At 50.1% G+C, this 24142-nt stretch overlaps 2 protein-coding genes and 1 long non-coding RNA gene across 13 annotated transcripts; 2 read left to right on the top strand and 1 right to left on the bottom strand.

Annotated features, from left to right (window-relative positions):
• Nucleotides 1-148: 148 nt before the first annotated feature.
• Nucleotides 149-4182, top strand: Ccdc106 (coiled-coil domain containing 106). 7 transcript variants are annotated; one of them, XM_085692401.2, is made up of 6 exons: nt 149-308; nt 1025-1098; nt 1239-1338; nt 1439-1615; nt 2892-3104; nt 3602-4182. In XM_085692401.2, exons 2-6 carry the CDS (start codon nt 1072-1074, stop codon nt 3916-3918), a joined length of 834 nt encoding a protein of 277 aa, XP_085548527.1. In that variant the 5' UTR covers nt 149-308; nt 1025-1071; the 3' UTR covers nt 3919-4182. The 7 variants fall into 7 exon arrangements, with proteins under 7 accessions (XP_085548527.1, XP_085548524.1, XP_048282846.1 ...); XM_085692398.2 differs by having other exon boundaries at nt 149-409; XM_048426889.3 differs by having other exon boundaries at nt 150-308; nt 1234-1338.
• LOC148123453 (uncharacterized) lies at nt 3211-5539 on the bottom strand. The gene is made up of 2 exons (XR_015738648.1): nt 4951-5539; nt 3211-3867 (listed from the first exon to the last, which is right to left on the bottom strand). It is a non-coding gene; the product is annotated as an uncharacterized LOC148123453 (long non-coding RNA).
• A 77-nt stretch (nt 5540-5616) lies between these two features.
• U2af2 (U2 small nuclear RNA auxiliary factor 2) lies at nt 5617-24015 on the top strand. Of its 5 annotated transcripts, none has more exons than XM_048426882.3 (12): nt 5617-5774; nt 10202-10337; nt 11073-11117; nt 11404-11507; nt 11858-12009; nt 13270-13386; nt 14214-14352; nt 18442-18521; nt 18596-18718; nt 19004-19090; nt 19339-19587; nt 23270-24015. In XM_048426882.3, the coding sequence occupies exons 1-12, from the start codon at nt 5726-5728 to the stop codon at nt 23402-23404; spliced, it is 1416 nt and encodes a 471-aa protein (XP_048282839.1). In that variant the 5' UTR covers nt 5617-5725; the 3' UTR covers nt 23405-24015. The 5 variants fall into 5 exon arrangements, with proteins under 5 accessions (XP_048282839.1, XP_048282838.1, XP_048282841.1 ...); XM_048426881.3 differs by having other exon boundaries at nt 19004-19102; XM_048426884.3 differs by lacking the exon at nt 11073-11117.
• Nucleotides 24016-24142: the final 127 nt, after the last annotated feature.

Raw genomic sequence — 24142 nt, 5'->3', positions numbered from 1 at the left:
TTCTTGGCGCAGTGAGCACATAGCCACTCACCCGGAGGACCCCCGGAGCCGCGTCAGCTGTGCAGGATGAGAATTTCATGAGGATCCCTGCCTGAGCTTTGGGAAGGGCGGGGGGTGGGTGGGAGTGGGTTGCAAGGGGCTATCGCGCAAGTGCGGCCCCGAACTCCACGCAAACGGCGGGCCTCACCTGGGCTCCAAGAAGAGGCGCATCTGGCCTGGCAGGCCGGATCCGCAAATGCCTGCGTCTCTGCGTGGTCCGCTATCCAGTTCCGAGACTCCCCCTCTTCTGCCGCCGTGCTAGATTACTGGTGGGTGGGCGCTTCTCTCCGCGACACTTTGCAGACGCTCCCCAACGCTGGGCATGGGCGCCGCCACCACCGTCGGTCCCAGGGCTGGAGTCCTTACGCGGGTGGGTGAGAGCCGGGCCCTGGCCCCTTGTATCCTTGCACCCAAGGGCGGGGAATGGTGTCCACTGTTGCCACTCCCATGTCGGTTGCCCATTCTGGGACCCTTCGACATGGTCGCCCCTTCCCACTCGTGGGACAAAGGGCGGGGGCGCATCCCCACACGTGACACCCCCCGCTGCGCACGCGGGCTTTGCTAACCTGCCCAAGTGCGGGAGGAATGGGCGGCTGGGACAGGGGAACGCTCGCAGGATGGACTCCCCCCCACCTCATGCGTGGAAGCTAGGGGTGGTTTCTCCCTTCCATTTATGGCTTTGGGTCTGGAGATGGCCCATAATGAGGGTCCTTCGTATTCAGGCCAAAGTGTCCCTGTGGTGTTGAGCCTGTGAAGAACCAAAGAATCTAAGGGCCGATCTCCTTCACGACCAAGAGTTCTCTCGCCGAGCCCCCTTGCTCTGGGTACACGATTTGGAAACCTCAGTGTCTCTGTCCAGGAATATGGGCTCTTTCCTCCCTCAGACCAGGGCTCCAGTCCGGTGATCCCTCCTTGCTCCAGAGGAACAGGTACTCCTCCGCTCCAGGAACTAACTGACTACATTTGGTGACCTGTTTCTGTCCAGTGCCCCTGAGGGCTCAGCTGCTGGGTCTGAAGGAAGCCTCGCTATGAATGACCGAAGCAACCGTAGGCGGACAAGTGAGGCACTTGGGGACCCTTTCCCCATCCTTGGCCCGACACTCTGGTTCCCTCTATCCAAGGGGCAGCTATGGTTGGGGGTGGTCTGAAAGGGCCAGGCCTCTTCTGGGGTGACCTGCACTGACCTCTCTCCAGTGAAGGACGAAGAAACCTTTGAGATCTCCATCCCCTTCGAAGAGGCACCCCACCTAGACTCACAGATTTTCCACAGTCTGAGTCCCTCTCGGAGAAATTTTGAGGGTGAGCTGAGAAGGGCGTGGAGGGACTGGAGTCAGGTGGGGTACTACCTCATCCTGGGGCATGAGGAACATGCACGAGGAACACCCCCTGCTGTTCCTAGAGCCTCCAGAGGACACCTCCCCAACCCTGACCCTAATGAACAGCGTTAAGGCCCAGCTGCACATGGCCCTGGAAAGGAACTCATGGCTGCAGAAGCGCATTGAGGACCTGGAGGAGGAGAGGGACTTTTTGCGGTGTCAGCTGGACAAGTTCATTTCCTCGGCCCGGATGGATGCAGGTGGGGGTGGGGACACACAGTTCTCCCAGGACCCGCAGAATCCAAACCCACTGTTGGGTTGACTGAGGGGGACTTGCCTTTTATCCTTCCACTAAGAACCGTGCTGACTTTAGGGGCCTCCCCAGCCATTCCTTTCGTTTTGTCAGACTCTCATTTTCTACCCTGTCATAGACTGCCCCATAATCCAGCAGCCTCAAACACTTGGGATGTCTCCCTGAGTCTGGGTTTCCAGCCCGGGCTCCTCATCTTAGGGGAATGGCCTTTATTTCCTTGTCAGTCTGCTGGATTTCTCAGAGGGGCCCTGCCTGCACCCCAGGACTTGTGGAAGATTCATTTATCCATTCACCAGAGGCGCCCCGGAATAACAGCCAGGGGCTTGTTTCCCCACCACCCTGTTCTACATAGCTTAGCTAACTAATGTTTTTCATTCCTCAAAGACTGTGGGATCTCAGAACTTCTTGTCCCCTAAACTCTGCCACAAGGTCATGGGCAGATTCTACCATTTTGCCTTGCTCTGATTATGACTAACAGCACGGTGGTGTCAGCTCTTCTGATAGGCAGGATCCTGTCTCCTTATTAATATGTGTTGTCTGCCATTCCGGCCACATTTCCCAGTCCAGGCTCCCCCTTTCTAGATCTTTAGCTCAGGTCTCATAGAACTTAACCTTTATTCAGGCCATAACCCCAACCTCTGTACCCAGCTGAGCTGCTGGCAGACTTTCTAGCTAATGTCAAAAGTTCCAGCAAAGGGCCTAAGGGTATTTTGAGGGTTTCAATTACTGGGGAACCAGCACTGGGATGGGCACCATGTATGTCCCTTGCTCCCCTCTTTCTACACTGGGAGCACTATCCTGGGTGACTCCACTCTTTCCTTGATATGGCGGGGCACAGAGTCCTAACTTCAGTTCCCTCAGGAGTCCCTCTTTTGTAAGATACTGAGTCTAAGCCTCAGCTAGCTCCCTATTTAGGTGAAGGTAGTTAGCTTCCCCAATATCCAAACTGAACTTTGATATTCAAACCTCTCACCCAGAGGCCTTGCCTGCTTCTTGGATTTTGACTACTCTCTGAAGGCCCCCCACAATATATTTTCCCTACAGAAACCCAGAATAGTCACAGATCCTCTGCTGAGTTCTCCGAATCCCAACTAGCTCTATACCATTCATCCTCAGGGGCTTCACCCTGTCCTCATTCCGAGGATCTGGTCTCCATGTTCATTTTCCCCCCTTCAGGGCAATGATAGGACATTATGTCACAGTTCATTTTTGTCTCTCTTTAGAGGACCACTGCCGGATGAAGCCTGTGCCACGGAGGGTTGATGGGGACAGCCGGGCTGGGGTTGGGGGAGAAGCCTCAGACCCTGAGTCGGCAGCCTCCTCATTCAGTGGGGCATCTGAGGACGGCAGTGCCAGTGAAAGGAAGAGACAGAAGCAGAAGGGAAGTACTGGCCGGAGGCGATTTGGGAAGCCCAAGGCTCGAGAGAGGCAGCGGGGTGAGTGGGTACACGTGATGGTGTGTTGAGGGGTACCCCCCAAGTATCGGTGTGAGTTCTGCAGCAATGCCCTAACTTACTCATATATAAAACAATCAGACCCAGCTCCATTTCTCAGCCCTTCTATGTGGTTCTGTGTTCATTTTAAATTTCGGTTTACACAAACTAGCAGAGTCAATTCTGTTTCCTCATCAGAAAAGAGGCCTCTGGGCACATGCGCAGCCTGCCTTCTTCAATTTCCCCCCAGGTCCATCTCCATTTCTTGCTCTGATTGCTACTGTTTTCCGTTTTGTTCTCCCTACTCTTCCTGTATGGGGCTCCTCCACTTCCTTGTTTTTTTCTTCTTTGCTTTCATTTGCTTTCTAACTTGTGTGCCTTTCACCCCATCTTTCCTCCTCATGCCTGCCCTCCTGTTTCTATCTGGGCTCACCCATGTCTCTGGCCCCACATGTCTGTCTTTCCCTGTTCTCTTTTTTTCTGCCCTTTTGGCCCTACAGTGAAGGACGCTGATGGGGTACTCTGCCGCTACAAGAAGATCCTGGGCACCTTCCAGAAGCTGAAGAGCATGTCTCGAGCCTTTGAGCACCACCGTGTGGACCGGAACACGGTGGCGCTGACCACGCCCATCGCGGAGCTGCTCATCGTGGCTCCCGAAAAGCTGGCGGAGGTGGGAGAGTTCGATCCGTCCAAGGAACGCCTGCTGGAGTACTCCCGCCGCTGCTTCCTGGCGCTGGACGACGAGACTCTCAAGAAGGTGCAGGCTCTAAAAAAGAGCAAGCTGCTCCTGCCCATCACCTACCGCTTCAAGCGGTGATGCCGCCGCCCCGCACGCCTTCCCGCCCCTCAGACCGCTCGCTAGACCGGGCTTCCCGGGGCGCCGCCAGGGCCAGATGCTGCCCTTTCCTGAGCACTGGGCCCTGCCCCTCGGACGCCCACGCTGGGCACGCCATCTCCATTCTCCTCCGCAAGGGCGGCCACCTCGGTCTCCCTAGCCAGGAGTAGCCCATTTGCATCTTACATGAAGACAGAGCATTATTCAGAGAATTTAAATTAAAGAGACATGAACATTTTCAATAAATTGGGCCCCAGGTCTTCCTAGAAAGGGGATGGATGGGTCGGGAGGGGGTGGCCGTCGCCAAGGAGATCGAGATGGGAGCGCTCAAGCAAAAGCCTCTAGAGAAGTTGGGGAGGACAGGGTGTAATTATCCCCAGGGGGCAGAAGTGAGAAGGGGGAGCAGCAGCCTCTTCCCAGAGAAAACTAGGTAGGAAGCAGACTCTAAAGCGCAGCGGCTAGGGCACAGATTCAATGACCTTTAGCTGAGTCTGCCTCGTAGAGGTACCCGGGGGCGCTATGTGGATTCATTTCTGCCCGCCCGCCAGGGGTCAGGAGATTGCAGTCCCAGAGGTGGCACGTCCTGCGCTTGCGCAGTAGGAACGGGTGGGGGGGGTCTAGTTAACGCGATTGCCAAGGCAACCAGGAGATCGCAGTCTAGTTTAACGGTCCTGGAGTAGGTACCTACGGGGGGGGGGGGGGAAGTCCCGCGCACGCGCAGTGCGCATTTAGACTGGCGTATCTTCCCAAGCGCTGAGAAAACGTGCCTCGGACTGACCGCTACGCAGGCGCACAAACCCCTCTCACCGCCTCCTTAATCACCATGCGCAGGCGCTCCAAGCCGCGCAAAAAACCTCCGCAGAGGCCTCGAGCAGCTTTTGCCCCACTGACTGCTATTGTTTCGCACACCTTCTCTGGCCTTCCACGAGGTCGGCCATTCTTCCATTCCCCCCTCACCAAGAGTCAGGTGCCAAGAGTGAGACCCGCCCCCTCTTTTGTAGCTCTCCGACCCACCTCTTATCTGTACTCCCTCCCTTTTTTTTTTTCTGCTCTTGAAGCCGAAAGAAGCCGAAGCAACGGCGGAAAAAGCCGAAGTTTTCCCTTGCGCGTGAGGCCTTCCCGAAGCAGTGGCGGAAGGGAACGAAATTCTACGGAAGAGGCGGAGTGACCAAGTGGAACCTCCGGAAAGAGCCGAAGATTAGATTCGGGCTTAATCTCTTGAGGGGTCGTGAGCGAGCGCTGGAAACCTTCGGAAAGAGCCGAAGGTCTGGACGGTTAGGATTGTTGGAAGTGACCGATTGCTTGGACAGGGCCAGCGAGGGGTGTGACGAGTCTCAAGGAAGCCAGAGACTGAGACGGTTTGAGTTGTAGGAAAAACCTGGACCTTTACAAGGGGCTGGCGTAGGGGAACGCGAGGACCCACGGAATCCTCCGAACGTTGAGACGCTTGTCTCCGAAAAGTTACCGAAACTTGGGCAGCCTGCAAAATTCTCGCATTGGGTGGTTTCGAGGTTAGCCGCAGCCTCCTACAGACTTCTCCGTCTACAGTCCGAGAATAGCCGTCTGGCTTCGGAGCCGGGCTCGGGGCAGTTCGCGGGGGGGGGGAGGGTGGGGCGGGCGGGACGAGGGGGTGGAGTCGGGGTGGGGCGGGGCTTGGGGGCTTGATTAGGTAGACGATTGAGTGCCGGCGGGGGCCGGAAGTAGCCGAAGCCAGCGGCGGAAGTAGCCGGAGCGGGCGGGCGGCAAGGCGAGGCGAGAGCTGCACAGGGCCCTACGCGGCCGCGTAAGCATGTCGGACTTCGACGAGTTCGAGCGGCAGCTCAACGAGAATAAACAAGGTGAGGGCCCCGGGGCTGTGGGGTGGCGTCTTGCTTCGTTCCGTGCCCCTCACCATTTCCCCCTCTTGTTCCCTCCCTGGGGCCGCATGATTCTCCAACACCCCCCCACCCCGTCCGTGCCGCGCGCGCCTCGCTCACGTGACCTCCCCTTCTCCGAGCTGAGTGAAGGGGCCGCGGGCGCGGCTTAGGGCGCGTGCGCGCAGCAGTATCCCGCGCCCACGTGGTCCCGGCTGAGGAGGCGCGTTGCGTCGCGTTGGCGCGTTGAGAGCGCGCCGGATTACTCTACGTGAGGCTTTTTTATTTTTAAATTTTTCTCTCTCATTTGAGAAAGAGATAAAATTTGGTCTCCTAATCCAGTCTTTTTCCTCTTGCTACCTTTGCACTTCCGCTTCCGGTCGGGCGTACTTTTCCTTTCTCCACGCCCCCTTTGTTTCCAAAATGGCGGTGGTGAATCCCCCCTCCTTTCCTTCACGTGGACTGGCGCTGCAATCTCCCGGTGCTTGCAGGTTACGTGCCTGTTCATATTTTTTCGATGTCTCCAGAACCCTTCCTCCAGAGTATTTCTGTCCCATCCGCTACATGGCCCTTTAGGTATAAATGTGTCCTACACCTGTTTGCCCGCCAAAGGGGGAAGCCTTTGCATTCTTTGTGCCCCTTATACACATAAATCATGTGTGCCTTGGGGTTTTTGGCGGCCGACAATTTCTGTGTTTTCCATATCCCTGATTTTAGACAAACCCAAAGTCCTGTATAATTCCAAACTCGTGCACTTGGACCCAGTCTCACTGTGAGGATAAAATAGTCAACACAATGGGAAAGAGGGAGCTGGCCCAATGGCCTTAATGTGTTAGTGAAGGCAGGTACTCAAAGGTAGGGTCCTATACTAGGGATTTGGACCAGAAAGAAAGGCAGGCTATGTCGATGCTGATGAGTTTAGGGATTCCGAGCAAAGAGTTGAATTGGAAGACATACCTACAACCTTTTTCCATTTTGGTTTGAGACTGAAGAAGGGCTTAAGTTTCTTGCGGATCGGGGCTTAAGCTGTCTTGTGTTCCTGGTTGGATGAGACATTCAGAAGTCTTTGGATTGAAGCTAGAATTGGGAGGAGAGTACCTGAAACAGTGCATGTGGAGGAAGTAATTTTCCTGAGTGCCATGGTGTGTTTTCTTTGAGTAAGTGTACTGCTTAGGAGTGTACCTGAGTTCAAATACCTGCATTGCTGTTGGTAGGATGATGTTCTAATACCTTTGTATCTCACCTGTCTGTGATCACTGTATGCTTACTGGGTTTTGAGATTAGTAATGGTGGTACACATTGGTTACAGTTGTAATTAAACTCCGAATTTACCAAGTGTAAAGGCAAGCCAATTTGGTAAGAACAAATTCTCTCTCTCGAGGCAGGGCTTCTCTGAGTAGTCCTAACTGTCCTTGAACTCTCTCAGTTCAGTAGGCGAGGCTGACCGCGAACTCAGAGATCCACTCACTGTGCTGTGCTCTATTGCCGTCTAGCTCTCAATAGTTTCCTAAGTGAGTCATTTGTAACAGACTTCTGAGGACAAAATAATTTGTTGTTGATTGGGCAGGAAATTGAGGCTCATAAAGTTTTTTTCCTCTTAAAAAAGAAAACTCTAGGCATTATTTAGTCGAAAGCTGGAGCTGAGATGAAATGAGCAATGTGTATATGTAGTATGTGACTTGGCTTATGCTTACACTTAAGTGTTTAATTAGCTATCTTTGCTATTGTGAAGAAAGGTAGGCTGGTGTAGGAGGGAGAATGGTGGGGAAAGTGGACACCCGTTGTTACTCCTGTAAGACCTCTTGAGACCTAAGTGCTGTAGATGTGACCTTCATTCAAGGAAGGGAAACCTGGATGTTAAAGATAGTTCCTACTTTTATTTAGAGCTCTGATTGCAAAGCCAGTTCCACTGTGCTCCGAGTGGAGTTGCTTTAGCTGGCCTTAGAGGCTGTGGTAGATGGGTTGTAGTTCCAGAATGTCCTTGTTGGTGTTGGAAACAGGGCCTAAGAACAGGCATTTAAGGGTTGGTTGGTGGAGCTGTGTACATAAGACAACTGTAGCAAATGAAGTTCCATTTTCTTAGCTGTCCAGCTTCATTATGTGGAAGGTTCTTGCCTTTCTGGAATGCTGGAAGAAAGTTCTACCACCTTGTCACCCTGCTTGTGTGTATTGTCTCTTTCCTAGCCTTCCTATGTTCTTCAACCTCAGCCCCTTTCCAGTTCCCTAAGTCCAGTTTCCCTGTCCCAGGTACCCAATGCTGCCACTACTTCCTCTCTGGAGTTCCTGTGTTTGAGGCTTAGTAGCAGGAAAGATAGTTGGGATTTATTGGCTTTTTGAGACGGGATTTCTTTGTAGCTTTGGGGCCTGTCCTGGAACTAGCTCTTGTAGACCAGGCTGGCCTCAAACTCACAGAGATCTGCCTGTCTCTGCCTCCTGAGTGTTGGGATTAAAGGCATATACCACCATTGCCCAGTGACATTGGGGATTTATAAGTGGCCCCACTTTTAGGTGTGGAGCCAGAGCTGCCTGGTGCCATGCCTGTCCCAATATTCCACATTACTTGCCTCTGTCTAATTCTTTGTTTGTTTGTTTTGTTTTTTTTTTTTTCCCCCAGGCAGGGTTTCTCTGTGTAGTTTTGGAGCCTGTCCTGGTGGCACTAGCTCTGGCCTCAGAACTCACAGAGATCAGCCTGCCTCTGCCTCCCACGTGCTGGGATTAAAGACCCCGGGGCCTCTAATTCTTTATTGTTGTTTTAGTCTTTGCATGTGTGTATGCAAATAATAAAATCCTTTGTCATTGGTAGTTGTACCCAGATTCTGGAGAACTCTCGTTTCTGCCTGGTCCTCAAGAATACAGCCTGGTGCCTAATTTACTGGCATTACAATTGAGTTTGGGCTTCACAGTTTCCTAGCTGTTGGGCTTTGAGCAAGTCGTCAAGTTCTTATGCCTCAGTTTCATTCTCACATAGTTTTTCCAAAGCAATAGTGATAATTAAATGCAAATAAAGCTATTCTTCTGTAGATTCTGTTAGAAGCATCTCAAGATTGGTTATGTTTTCTTTCCTGGGTGCTTTCCTCAGTATTAGTAGCTATGGAGTTAAAATAGATTTCAAATTTTCCTGTTTATTGCATCAGAAAAATACATAATGCAAATGTGTGGTGAGTTAAAAATGTACTTTGATGTCCTTTTCATTGCTTTTTCCTACTGCTAGAAGTCAGTACTTTTAGGATACACCTGTTCCAGTTTTCAAGTATGTTTGCTTTTGAGACAGGGTCTCCTTTAACTTACTAGCCTCCAATTCTTTTTCTCTTCCCGTCTCAGCCTTCCACATGCTGGAAATATAAATGTGCCTCATTACTCCTGGCTCTGTGTGTGTTTGTATGAGTGGGTGTGTAGGCTTGATGGTTGAGAAATCAGTGGTACCTTGAAATTTAGGAAATACATTGAGGTGATTGTCTAGCTTCTACCTTGAGGGGCCAGTCTCTAGAATTGGGGCTATATAGTAGTGCTTTTGTAGGTCCAGTAGGTCTGGAACTCTTTATCAGGCTGACCTCGAAGTTGTAGAGATCCATCTGCCTGCCTTTGCCCTCTAAGGTTCTGTAGTTTTTCTTGCAAAGCTGTGTTCTGTTAATATCCAAGGTCTCTGAGACAAAGAGGCTAAGGAAACAGAATCGATATTAGGGAAGAAACAAGTCTTTATTATTCTATCTAGCCTATCTTTCCTTTGGCTTAGAGGGAGTGAAGCAGGGAGGGTCTGGTGGTTTGGGCTTCAAGTTTGGATGAGGCTGCTCTGGACCACCAGTTGAAGTACTGGAGGGCATCTTTTCCTTACTTTCTGTACATTCAGAAAGAAGGCCCTCTTCAGAGAGAGGGTGCTTACTCTTGCATTATTCATCTGGTTGGGAAGGGATGGAGTTGAGTTTCCTCACTTCTTAGGGTTACTAGATTCTGCCTGGCGCCTGACCCTTGGGCCTCATGGTGGGACTGTGGGTGCCAGCTGGTTGCAGAGAATTTTCCTGAGGGGTTGCTGAGTTTCTTCAGGAAAACATCAATGGGTCTCTTGATTCCCCAGCCTCTAGCCCTGCCCCTCTCAGGGACGACCCTGGGGTCAGGCCCCTCAACCCTCGAGGGGGACCAGGAGCCAGCCTCCTCTGTCTTCTCTGGCTCCTCAGCTCCTCTTGAGCATCTTCAGGTATCTTACACCCCTGGGGCATTTCCAGGCTCTGTCCCTTTGGTCCCTTCAGAGTCCTTTGGGACTCAGGTGTGGACCCAGGAAACCTGTTGTCTCCCTCCATTAAATCCTTTCCCTGGGGGCGGGGGCTCCCTGGGTCCTGGCATAGTCACCAGCACGCAGGGTGGGCTGGGCCTGCACGTTCTTCCCATTCATCCCATCTCTTCTTACACTTGTCCAGAAAGGGACAAGGAAAATCGCCATCGGAAGCGCAGCCACAGCCGCTCTAGAAGCCGGGACCGGAAGCGCAGGAGTCGGAGCCGAGATCGGCGTAACCGAGACCAGCGCAGTGCCTCCCGAGACAGACGAAGGCGAAGGTACTAGAACTTTGGGAACTCTGGCTGGGCTCCTATCAGAGCCTGGGTCTGCATGACTGTTCTCTGTATGGGTGCTGTTTGGTCTGCCTTGAACTTGGTTTTTTCTATTTCTGTTTTTTTCTCCCCAGTTTCTCTTTTGGCAGTACCAGTGGGTTGCTGGGGCCAATAGTTCCTGGGGACAGGGAATAGTTTTGGGATCTCTCTCTCTCTCTCTCTCTCCCCCTCTTTCTCCCTCTCTCTCCCTCTCCCCAAGGCTGTCCCTGTCTTTGAGGGTACAGTTGTATTTTCTTGCTATGGTTCTATTTGGGGCCGTCTTGGAGAGCACTTGTCCTGTTTCCTCCACTTCCTAGGAGTTCTGGAGTAGGGCAATATCTGAAGCCTGGGCTTTAATTTCCAGCTCAGGGTTGTTGGTCTAGTTATTCAGTCTCATCTTGCCTTCCGGGTTCCCCTCATTCTCTGTGTTCCTCTTAGGTAAGGAAGTGTGGGATATCTAAAGAGTCTCATCTTAGTTTCTCCATAGAATGGCCTCGTCACTTCCTGTTGCTTCTCCTTCCTCTTTCCTGGGAGTAGTAGGATTGGGGGGTGGTTGGCAGGGCCGAGGGGACCTGCATGCTACTTGCTCTCCTCGGTCCTGCCTCAGTCCTGGGGTTCAGTGACCTTGGGCGGGGTGTATTTTGTGGGGAAGACAAAGGTCCCCAGTCACTCCTCCCCATACCTTTCCCTCCCACCCCCCAGCAAACCTTTGACCAGAGGCGCTAAAGAGGAGCACGGTGGATTGATGTGAGCTTCTCTTCCTGCCCCTTCTACCCCATGTCCACTCCCTTCTCCTTCCTCACCTGTGCATCTTGCCTGCCTTGCATCCCCACCCTGGCCCGAGCACTGGGGAAGAGTCTCATCTGCCAGTGTCCCTCCCTAGGTCCAGGCCCAGCTCTCCCTCTTGGAGAGAGTGGAGCTTGTGTGGGAGGGTGTGGAGGGTTGGGGGGGGGTGCTCCTAGCAGGGTCTTGCAGACCTGGTGTTGGTCAGACTGAGGTTACCCTGCCCCACTTTCCCTTCCCCCTTCCCCAGTCGTTCCCCCCGCCATGAGAAGAAGAAGAAGGTGCGTAAATACTGGGACGTGCCACCACCTGGCTTTGAGCACATCACCCCCATGCAGTATAAGGCCATGCAAGGTAGGTTCCCCATTCTCCTCCATGGGCTGTTGTAGAGGTTAAAATTGGGACATCTCTTCCACAGGTTGTGTGTGTGCATTGGTGAGACTAAAGGACCTTACTCGAGGGCTTCTGGCACTTACCTGTTCAGGGTAGCCATGATGGAAGAGGGAATTAAGTCTTCTTTACCAACCAGGCCTCTAGGAAACTAGACTTCTTAGCTTGGGCCTTGCTGCTGAGTTGGGCTGACTGATTGAAGAGCTTCTAAATGAAGTGGGTTAGAGAGTGGGTATGTGGGGTCAGTGTATGCTGAATGATCCTGGTTTTAGGGCCGCTCTAATAGGGTTTTACTGTTTACACCCATCCTGAAGCTGCGGGTCAGATTCCAGCCACTGCCCTTCTCCCCACTATGACTCCTGATGGTCTGGCTGTGACCCCAACGCCTGTGCCTGTTGTTGGGAGCCAGATGACCAGACAGGCCAGACGCCTCTACGTGGGCAACATCCCATTTGGCATCACTGAGGTACTGCCCTCCTCCTGCCCCTGCCCTCTCCCCTGTTCCCCTACCCTGTTCCACCCTCCCTCCATTCCCTTTCCCCAACCTGCACGGGTCAGACTCTGTTCCTGCAAGACCCCCCGGCCCCCTCCCAGACGGACGGATGGAGTTGAGCCAGCCAGGGGCCGGGCTGGGGGTGGCCCCTCCCTCCCTCCTCTTCCCCCTCTCCCGTCTCCCTTTCCCCAACCTCCTCCCACAACCCAGGGATCAAACACACACATAACGTACCTACCTACATATTATACCTACGTGTTGGAGAGAGACAGAGAGGGAGACTCGACACACATACACACAGACGCACGTCCCTGCAGTTTTTCTGACATGCTCTCCTTTTCTGCCGTCTATCCACATCCTTTCCCCCCACATCCCTCCCATGGTCGCTGTTCTTTTATTTTTGATAGCCCTGACCTCCCCCACCTTCCCCACCGCTCCTCTCCCCCATCCCTCTCCCCCACCCCTTCCCGTGGCACCCCTGAGAATCCCGAGATCAAAGAGTTGTTTCCATTTCTCTTTAAAGTGAAATATTGTGGGGCTGAGATCCCTCGTAGCAACAAAAAGTTTGCTACCATCGTCGAAGGCAAGTAAGGTCCATTCTGACTTTCTCAACCTGCACTTTGCTACATTTGATAAACCAGCCCCCGGACTCCAGGGCCAGATCCCTCCACATCACTCTTTTCTCCTCCCCTCCCGCCCTACCCCTCCCTCCCCTGCTCCTCCATTCCTCCCTGCCCTGCACTCTACTCCTTGCTCTGCCTTTCTCTGGGCTCCCTTTCTGTCCATGTGCTTGTCTGTCTTTCTCTTCCTGCCTGTTGGCTCTCCTGCCTTCCCCCGCCTTGTCTGCACCTGGTGTTTCTTCCTTGTGTCATCCTCATGTATTTCTTTCTCTTGCTGTCATGTGTTCTTTCCATCTTTTCTTAAATAACTTTCCTCCTAATTTTTTGAACTCCATGGCTTACCCACTCATGCCTGTCCTGTCTGGCCTGTTTGCTTCTGTCTCCTGTCCTTGGTATTGCTTCCTCTCTGTTTTCTCATTTTCCTCCTGCGTTTGTTCCTACTATTGACCTCTATACCCCTGACCCATATTCCACTGTCCCTTTCCCTCCCCCTTCTCCCTCCCCTCAACCCTCTCCCCTTACCCCCAAACCCCTCTGTGTCTCCCTCTCTCACCCTTCCCCTCCTCTCTCCACCTCCCTCCCCGCCCTCCCCTGTCTCCTATTCCCTCTGCAGGAAGCTATGATGGACTTCTTCAACGCCCAGATGCGCTTGGGGGGATTGACTCAGGCCCCTGGCAACCCAGTCCTGGCTGTGCAGATAAATCAAGACAAGAATTTTGCCTTTTTGGAGGTGAGCTTTCCAGTGATGGAGTAAGGGATAGTGGGGCTTGTCTGTACTGTCCACGCTGGCTGCTCTCTCTGCATCCAGTTTGCATTTGGTTGCTGTAGCAGCTCTGCAGTCCCCATCCTGCAGCACACCTTCCTATGTTCTCTCTTGCCTGGGAGGCCTTTTTGGGTTCTGCTTGGTTGGTTGGTTTCTGCAGGCTATTCTGGCCCAGTTCACTCTGCTTAGGCTACACTGACATTGCAGAACACACAATCTGTCTTATTCTGTTTGGGGCATAAGTTGAAGCAGTTCACTCCAGATGTTTATAAGTCTCCTTTCAAAGCAGTTACTCTTTTATTGTCTCTAAAGACCTAGCTTTCAACTTTTGGGCCATACCCAGGAAACAGTGGATGTGCTGAAGTGATCTAGTTTGCTGAGGTGTTTGAGTGCTTCTCCTCAGTGCACTTGCCCATCAGAATCTGCTTTATTTGAACTGTTGGAGACTTCAGCTTAAATCATTTCATCAGAAAGCCTGGGCTGTCACTGCCACTGACTTAGTTGACCTAATGTCCCAGCGCTGACTTCTTTAGCAGTTGGTCTCTTTCCAGCGTTGTCTGTCAGAGCTAATGATTGTGTGCTTGCTTTCATATGTGTTGGGTGCCAGGATATTTGCTTTCTAGAGTATGAACTTCTAGGGACAATCTTGTGGCTGTTCTTCCATTGGCCAGTCCAGGGTTTGGTACATGATACTTGTTTATACAAGTGGGAGGAAAGTCACGGTATTGGGGGTTGGGGAGCGGTTTAATCTAGTCCCTGCCTACCCCTTAATTCTACCGTTCTTTTTCCTTCAGTTCCGCTCAGTGGATGAAACGACCCAGGCCATGGCCTTTGATGGCATCATCTTCCAGGGCCAGTCATTGAAGATTCGAAGGCCTCATGACTACCAGCCACTGCCTGGCATGTCAGAGAACCCCTCTGTTTATGTGCCTGGTGAGTGGGAGTTTGTTGGTGGTGGTGGGGTGGACTCACTATTCCCTGAACTCAGATTCCTCTCTTTAGCCTAGCTAGAGTTGCTTAGGAGATCGTTGTGTGTGCTTTGGACCCTATGGGTATTTCTCCAGCTTAGCCTGGACCTCTGAGGTGATGAGCTGTGATCTGAGAATGCATAGCTTGTAAATATCAGCCAGGTACAGACCAGAGGTGTTATAATGTGTGGGGCTTGCAGTCTGTTCCTGCCTTTGGTCCTGGAATTTCAGGGCTTGGTGTGTAAGTCTCTATCTACAGGTATATATTAACAGACCTCTGCACAGTCCTGGTGTGTGGACCTAGCATGCCAGTGCTCAAGTCCTGGTGTGTGGACCTAGCATGTCAGTGCTCACTGACTCCATGTCTGTCTGGCATGTGCTCTGGGCTGTTTCCTGTAGTTGAATTTACTATCACCTCTGATAGTAGGTCACAATAGATCTTTAGTTTGAAACCTACAGATAGGGTCATAGAAAAGTAGGTCACTGAAAAAATAGATTTTGAACGTTCTACATTAATCTTTTAGAGTTTAAAAGGCTCTGCGTCTATGTCATCCTGCAGGCTGTAGTTTGCTGAGCTAGCATTTGGCAGACTAGATGGGATATAAGAAGAGATATGTAGGGCTGGAGAAATGGCTCAGAGGATAAGAGCACTGACTGTTGGTCCTGAGTTCAATTCCCAGCAACCACATGGTGGCTCACAACCATCTGTAATGAGATCTGGCACCCTCTTCTGGCCTGCAGGCATACATGGAGGCAGAATGTTGTATACATAATAAACAAATAAATCTTTTTTTTTTTTTAAAAAAAGAAGAGATATGTAGGCCATTTGCCCTGCTAGACTGCAGGAATCAATTATAGTGTTGGGGTTCTAGCTAAGTAAGTGATGCCCAGGACTGAGACTGATTGGAACTTATAGAATGTGGGGTCTTGCTGTTTGATGCTCAGAATTGGAGGATGCCCATTGAGGCCAAATCTCCCCTTCACTTTAGGGTAGGGAAACGTTCTGTCAGTCTGGGACTTGCTACTCTAAAACTAACTAATGTTCCTCAGTGTACTTCTTGAAGATTCACTGTGGTCCTGGGAATTGAACCCAAGGTCTTGTGCTTGATTGGAAAGCATTTTCTCTCTGACCTGAATCCCTTACCCCCTTTAAGCTTTTTTCTTAAGATAGGGTCTCACTAAGTTTGCCTAGACAGGCCTGGAGTTTGGGAGCTTCCTACCCCTAGCTTCCTGAGTAATTGGGATGATAGGCCTGTGTCACTAGGTTCAGCTTTCTCAGTGACTGTGGGCATATCTCTCAGATGAAGCTATAGAACATCTTGTTTCTGCCTCTTGCCACCAAATTCACTCTTTGGATTGGCCTTTAATTACATAGGCATCCACTTGCTGGTTTTACTGTGTAGTATGCAGGTCTGCCTGTCTCTGGATCTTCTGTTAGCCTTCTGTCAGCATATGTTAAGTAAGTAGTCTGCCAACTGGATGAGATATCCTCAACCTTTTCCTTGTATTTTGAGGCAGGGTCTTTGAGTTGCCCAGAGAGGGCTTGAACTATCGGCCCTTCTGCATCAGCCTGCTGTGTAGTTGGGATTATAGTCTTGTCCCAGGAGGCCTGGCTGTAGAGTTTTCTGTATATGGGCTAACTGGGTATCCCAGACTTGTTTGCCAAATTGACTCCTTGCCCTCCAGTGTTGGGATCACAAGCATGTGCCATACAACACCTGCCCTGTCAAGTGTTAATCATAGTTTGACATGGCATCGTCTGAAGAAGGTGGAGGAGGAAAGCCAGGAATTATGCTTTTTTTGTTGTTGTTGTTTGTTCATGGTTGTAAAATTCATAGGTATCCTGGGCTGCACAGGTTGGCCCTGGAGTCTCTGCTCAGCTTTTCTGTTTTCTCCATGTTAACCTTTCTGCTGAAACATGTAGATGCAGGCACAGCTGCTTTGGGTCATACTGCTAAGTGGCAAGCTTCTTCCTCAGTGATTAAGCAATAGGAAGATGAGTCTTTCTCTTTGGGATGCGCCTACCTGAAGAGGCTTGGCTTTCCAGCTAGCTGTGCCTGTGATTTGGCACAGCATTACCACTCTGGAGAAGGCAGCAGCAAGTGGAGTTCTGCCTTTATGTCCTCTATCTTCTGAACTTCAAAGGAGAACAAATGTTACTACATAGACTCAAAAGGAAAATGTTTGATGAAATCTAATAAACATCTTTTTTTTAAAGTATTTATTTATTTATTTATTGTGTATACAATATTCTGTCTGTGTGTATGCCTGCAGGCCAGAAGAGGGCACCAGACCTCATTACAGATGGTTGTGAGCCACCATGTGGTTGCCGGGAATTGAACTCAGGACCTTTGGTAGAGCAGACAATGCTCTTAACCACTGAGCCATCTCTCTAGCCCCCCTCTAATAAACATCTTGATCATTGGTTAAAAAATAATTTGTAAATTGGAAGGCTGACTTCCTCCCTAGTGAGAGTGTGTGCACTGGTAACTAGATTGCTATAACCTGGAGTGGAAGCCTGAGCTTTATTTCCACAGAAGTGAAGCTCTTCTCGGTCACCAGTGTTGGCACCTTGTGTCCTTTGGATTAGGGGTTAAGTGACTTACAATGCTGTCTATGTGTGCTGTGTAGTGTGGTGTTCTTCCTATTTTTGTAGGTGTAGAATTGAACACAGGGTACCTTCTTTGGGTCCTACCTTGGGCTGCCTTTGAGATATGGCACAGTGATTACCAGATTGGGCTTGGTCCAGCTGCCGCTGTAACCTGCCTTACTCTTTACTTGGTGGGGGGGAGCCAAGCCTCCCGAGCTGCCTTTGAAAGGCACTGTTGAGTTGGGCGCTAGAAAGTCACCTTTTCGTACTTCTAAGACTTCACTCTTTTTGTATTATAGCTGGGAATATTTACACCTACTGAGGTAGATTTTTTTTTCTAGTTTCATTTTATGTGTATGAGTGGTTTTGCCTGCATATGTGTCTGTACCATATGCATGCCTGGTGCCCAAGGACGTCAGAAGAGATAGTTGGATCCCTGGAACTGGAGTTATGGATGATTGTGAGCCATAACGTGGATACTGGGGAGCTGAACCTGGGTCCATTTCAAGGACAACAAGCGTTCTTAACTGTTGACCCATCTCCAGTCCCAGATGGTAGATTTTTAAAGTAGTTGTTCCTGGCTTATGGCAGCACCGAATATGACCTGGTTCTCAATGCTTCTGCTTGTCACGGTGCACTTGAACTAGGTCTTTTGTGGTCTATATGACTCTACTACTGGGGTATGGCTCTGGTGTTTAGAAGTATTTAGATTGATGTCTGCAATTTTCTGGGGCTAAAGAGTTAAAGTAGGGCCAGTGATAGCCTGGAGGATGGATAGGACACAGTGGCTGAGGTTCTAGGGTATGCCTATAATATCTTACCCGATGCTCTTGTAGATTAGGAGGGACCGCTCTACTTAGTATGGGGGCGAGCTGGAAAGGGAGACTACGTAGTGAGATGTTTGAACTCTGAGGAGTCAGACTGGATTGGTGCTGGGCCAGATGATATCTCTGAGACTTAAGTGATAATATTGGTGTCACACAGAACTGTCTGGCCAACACTTACCCACATGGGTCCAGATTTGTGTAGAGAAGGCAAACAAAACTCCCTCTAGTCACCACTGAAGTGGCAGCCAACACTGAGATTCTTAGCAGCCTTCCAGCTCCTTGTTAGACTAGCTCAGAAACAGGCCACCCCTGCAGTGAATGAGATGTTTCTGGGTGTTTGTCAGATCTTAGGGGATCTTTCATGTTCAGGTGTTGCTGTTCTATGCTCATGTGTTTATCAGAATATAGGGGTGTGTGTGGAAAGTGTGTATACTGTGGCTTCCTCCCACCTTTATTTATTAGGTATCTCAGGTAGGATAGGACTTGAAAAGGGACTCAGATTTTTTTTGAGACGGCTTCCTGCCTTAGCCTTCCAAGTGCTGACAGACAAGCATGTATGTCACCACTTCCAGCTTTCTCCTTGCATGTTGGGAAATGACTGTACTGGAATTGAAGTCTTTATACATTTTGTCTTTAGGTGTTGTGTCTACTGTAGTTCCAGACTCTGCCCACAAACTGTTCATTGGGGGCTTGCCCAACTACCTGAATGATGACCAGGTAAGTCCTCTGCCCCCTTGCTAGCCTCCCATCTCAGCCTGACCAAACCTTGATGGATTGTTGGCCTCTTGCAGGTGAAAGAATTGCTTACATCCTTTGGGCCTCTGAAGGCCTTCAACTTGGTCAAGGATAGTGCCACAGGGCTCTCCAAGGGCTATGCCTTCTGTGAGTACGTGGACATCAACGTCACAGATCAGGTGAGCTCTGGGTGCCTAGCTGTTTGCTCCATTTGCCCTTCTTAACTTTACTGTTTCCAAGCCTAGGTCTCCTCCTTGGGCTAAGGTGGGAGGTGGTTAGCCTGAAGCAAGGCCTTGTGGGGGCTCATTCCTTTTCCCTTGGTTTTGCCTCTTTCCAAACTAAATGCCCTTTGCCTTCCATTCTTTCCCCACCAATGCCTGGTTCTTTGGGGGAAGTGCTGGGTCCCCTGGTTCCTGACCTGTGCCTCTCCCGCACCCCTTCCACCCTTCGTCCTCTGATCATAGGCCATTGCGGGGCTGAATGGGATGCAGCTAGGGGACAAGAAGCTGCTTGTCCAGAGGGCGAGTGTGGGAGCCAAGAATGCCACGCTGGTGAGCCTCCCGGCACGTCATCTTCCATTGGCTAGAGGGACCTTGGGGGTGGGAAGGGTTGGATGGGAAGGTTTTCTTAAGTTTTGCCCCAGTTTTCATGGGAGGGGATTTGGGCAATTGGGCAATGAGTTCATAAGTGTCTAAGTAGAGGAATGGTTCCCCTTAGTTGGTGTGAGAGGCACAGGCTTGAATGGAGGGAGGCTAGTCTGAGCCATTTTGTGACATCTCTGTTCTCCCTGACCCCACAGAGTACCATCAATCAGACACCTGTAACCCTTCAAGTGCCCGGCCTGATGAGCTCTCAGGTGCAGATGGGCGGTCACCCGACTGAGGTCCTATGCCTCATGAACATGGTGCTGCCTGAAGAGCTGTTGGACGATGAGGAGTACGAGGAGATTGTAGAGGATGTGCGAGACGAGTGCAGCAAGTATGGGCTGGTCAAGTCCATTGAGATTCCCCGGCCCGTGGATGGCGTCGAGGTGCCTGGCTGTGGAAAGGTCAGGGTGCTCTCCTTGTTTTGTGTGCCACCCTTATCACCCTCTGCATCCCTCAGCATCCTTCTAGCTCTGACCAAGGGTGATGCAGGGGCTCTGGAGAGTGAGTGCAAGGCCTTTTGGGAGTTTGTGGCCTGTAGGCGAGAATTTGGTCTCTATATTAATGTAACTTAGTTCAAAACCTATTTTTACTGTTCCTTGTTGGATACTTTTGCAAGTAGCTTTACTTTCCTTTTGTCTGTGAGCTGAAGAGAAAGGGACCACCACATACAGTCATGTGTCTCATGTACCAGGTACTCCTTGAAGCTGCTCTGTTATTTTCATTGGCTCCTGAACCTCTTCATAGGACGTGGCACAGAAGTGACAAGCCACAGCTAGGCATCACATGCATGTAATCTTGATTTTAGAGGCCTTACCGCTTGTGCACTGTGTTAAGTTTATGTAAGCTCTACACGTCTGCTTTGGAAGGTGCTACTGAGGGTTGACAGCATTCTTACTCTGTTTTTCCACAAACAGCTGGGGACACTGTTTTGCCAGGCAGTAACGGGAAGGGTGGGAATTAAAGTTGCCTGATTTCCTTTATTTTCTTTCTGGTGCTAGAGATGGGGTCCAGGACCACTCACATACTAGCTAGGCAAATAAATGTTTTTCTACTGAGTCACATCCACAGATCTAGGTTCTAGATTTAGGTAGGCAGTAGTGTAAGTTTCAGTGAGATGAAGTTATCTTGCCAGGCAGTCTGTCCTAGGTGGAGGGACAGAAAGCAGAGACCTCAGGTATGATTGCTGTGCATGTGGTGGTTCGTAGGGTATATTCAAAGTAGGGGAACTCCCACCCCAGACAGGGTTTCTATGTACCCTTAACTGTCCTGGAACTCTTTCTAGACCGCTGCTGGCCTTGAACTCAAAAGTCCACTTGGCTCTGCCTCCCAAGTGCTGGGATTAAAGGGTCACATCACCACTGCCAGACTAAAGTAGGGATTTGCTGTGTCTTTGTAGAGCTGATTACTGTATGGCAGATGTGTGAATAAGTGAGAGACAGGATGTTCAACCTTGGTGTGGTTGAAAGGAGCATAACTTTGCAGGAAGGACTAGGGGGAGCCTTATAAACTTGCTGAAGAAGCCTCAGACTTTAACCTAGAAGAGTAGGGCTTTTAAGGAGAGAGAAAAGCTAATGGGAAGGATGCCAGGTAACTTGATAAATGTATGGGAGGCATGAGTCAGGTGATTGATGGATTTATTGTATTAACCTGAGAGAAAGATGGTGGTCTGCTTTAAAGGTATGGTCCTTTAAAACAGTGTGATGTGTTTTAGTCAAGGACATACTGAGTATCGTCCTGTAAGGTGGTATCATTTACTGATACTTAGTTGTTTGTATCTTCCATAAACTTGAAGTGGTGAAATTGCCCAGTGACATTCTGAAATTGTTGGTGTCCATAAGTGGTGTGTTGTTGGCTGTAATAGGTGATGAGAGAAATGGATGAGTTGGGGAGGTTTGATCCTTTAACTGTCTATATCTTGATGATTGGTATGGGTTTGTGGAGATGGAGAGGGAGAAAGGCCCAGGAAACTGAGTGTCAGGTGAGGTGGAGGGCAACAGCCAGTTTTGGGCCAGCTACCTTTGAGTTTGCTTAGATGATACCCTGATAGAGACTGTTAGGAAGCAGTTAGCTGGATAGAAGGAAACTGCAAGAGGATGAGGACGGATAGAAACTCTTGTGTGGGAATTCATAAGGGGAGGCTGAGCAAGTTTCCAGTGCACCTTGGAAATTCAACAGAGATAGATGTGTGGGGTTGAAGTGGGGGTACAGGAGTCAAAAAGAAGACTGTAAAAGCCTCCTTCCTGCTTCTGTGTGATTTGATGTGATGCAACTATTGGTCTGATATAGTCTGGCACCTTATGGAAGCCTGGCTTAAGTGGGGATTGAGTACAATACAGGAGAAAGAGTGAATGAAAAGACTGGCTTCTTGAGCAGCTGTCTTTTTTTTTTTTTCCTTCATTTGACACAGGGTTTTGCCATGTTGCCTAGGCTGACTGACTTTGAACCTTCAGGCTTTGGCACTAGAAGCATACATTACCCATATCCATTTTATTTTTGTTTTATTTATGGGTCTTTTTGGTGGTGGCATATGCCTTTAATCCCAACACTCGGTAGGCAGAGGCAGGTGGATCTATGAGTTTGAGGCCAGCCTGGGCTACAGTGCGAGTTCCAGAACATCTAGGACTATTACACAGAGAAACATGCGGATGTTTATAGTATTTATCACCTAGCTCTAAGTTACCAATATTGTTGGGAGTGGTTTTGTTTCTGCTCTGAGATGGGGTCTTGTATAGCCCAGGGTGGCCTTGGACCTATGATCCTGCCTTAGCTTCCCTGGTGCTGGAATTGCAGGTGTGTATCCTTACACCTGGCTTATCAGTACTTAAAGCATGTCTCAGAGTTCATCTTAGAAATATAGCTGTATTTTTCAATTATTGACATTTTGGGATAGATAAGTATTCTAGGGTTTGGCCATCTACCAGTAGATGCCACACTCTTTGTGACAACAGACATTGCTTATTACCTTGTGGGGACATGTTCTGTCCCTGGTTGAGAACCAGTGTTGTAACTAGCTAACTTTAGTTTAAAACAAACACGCCGGGTGGTAGTGGTGCGTGCCTTTAATCCCAGCACGCAGGAGGCAGAAACAGGTGGATCTCTTGAGTTTGAGGCCAACCTGGTCTACAAGAGCTAGTTCCAGGACAGGATCTAAAGCTATAGGGGAACCTGTCTCAAAAAGCCCAAAGAATGCTGTTACTACTGCAAAACAATCTTCATTCATTTCTTAGTATCTATTCAGGTTTTGTTCTGTTTCTAGAATGTCTTCTTTCAATAAGGTCCAGACCCCAAATTTGGTTGCGGTTTGTTTCTTCTTTTAAACAGATTTTTAAAAAAGATTTATTTTTATTTATTATATATACATTATTCTGTCTGCGTGTTTGCCTATACATCAGAAGAGGACATCAGATCTCATAGATGGTTGGTGAGCCACTATGTGGCTGCTGGGAATTGAACTCAGGACCTCATGAAGAACCATCTCTTCAGCCTTAAACAGATTTTTAACTCACTTATTTTTGTATTTGTGCAAACACGGGACAACTTTCAGGAGAGGAGTTAGGCTCTTCCAAAATTGGTCGAGTTGTATGTATAGCAAGCTTTTGGCCCCACAGTTTGTCCTATCAGTTTTATCTCCCCACCCCACTTCCTTTTAAAGTCAAGCTGATTGTTTGTTGAAGTAGGGCTATAGAGTACTTCACTGTATTCATTTCCTGTAAACAGGTAGCATCAGATCAGTGGCTTGAATCCTAATTTCTGACCTTTCTTTATTTACTGTCTTTGGGGAGAGCATGGCTGTGGAATGCCTGATAGAGAAGTGACCACTCTTCTCTGGGATCTTGCCTCTGGCCACCTGCCCATTGTACTCAGGTGACTCAGGCCTGCCTGTTCTCCATTCCTGTGATGTCTCTGTTCTTTGATGTCTTTGGTTTTGGAGAATATTTGGATGAACATCCTTAAACTGAACTGAGTCTTTTCACAGTCTGTGGTGAGCACGGTCTCATTTCCTGTGCTCATTCTGGATTTTAAATATGCTGACTAGTTGATGGGAGCCAGTCTTGTTCACAGATCTGCCTCTTGTTCCTACAGATCTTTGTGGAGTTCACCTCTGTGTTTGACTGCCAGAAAGCCATGCAAGGCCTAACCGGCCGCAAGTTCGCCAACAGAGTGGTGGTCACAAAATACTGTGACCCTGACTCTTACCACCGCCGGGACTTCTGGTAGAGGTGGCCGGGGGAGGGTGGGGGCAGGGCTGGCTGGGGACTTCACCCCCACCTGTCCCCCCCTCCTTTCTCCCCTCTGAAGATGATGGGCAGAGGAGTGACAGCCGAATGACAGCCGGCAGCAACTGGAATGGCAGCAATTATGGGGGGTGGGGGGTGGGGGGGCTAGGGCAGGAAGGGGACTGGGCAAGTGCACACAGGCCCACATAGACACATGCACCCACACAACAGACACAGAGGGAAGGGGCTGGGATGGGGACTGTGTGCACAGCAGGGCGGGTAGGACCCCCACAGCCCCGTCTCAAACAGCCTCTTCTTATCCCTTACACCCTTTTCCTCGGCCCTTTCCCCATGGTAGGAACATAGCGTGTTTATATTTTATGGCCAAACTATTTTGAATTTTGTTGTCTGGCCCTCAGTGCCCTGCCCTCTCCCTCTGCAGGACCCGTCCTCTGGCTTTTGGTCCTTCCAGTTCTCCACCCTGGTTTCTTTAGTTGATTCTTTAGCCTTTTCCTGACCCCCAACCCGTTATCTCTGTCCCGCTCCTCCTCTCTGTGGCAGTTTCATATTTGCTAATAAGAATTTGCTCATTAAACATTTTGTTGTATTTTACTTTATGGAGCCCCTTCTGTGTCCAGTGTGTCCACTCTTCTCTTTGGTCGTGGTTGTGGAGGGTGGCTCTCAGGGAGGGAGGGAGGCAGGCCTGAGGGTCTCTTGCGAGTGCCAATCCTATAGGCTT

This window comes from Myodes glareolus, chromosome 1 (genome assembly GCF_982192425.1).
Source record: "Myodes glareolus chromosome 1, mMyoGla1.1, whole genome shotgun sequence".
Lineage (NCBI taxonomy): Eukaryota > Metazoa > Chordata > Mammalia > Rodentia > Cricetidae > Myodes > Myodes glareolus.
The sequence above is the reverse complement of the archived record's forward strand: the minus strand, read 5'-3'. Positions and strand labels throughout refer to the sequence as shown.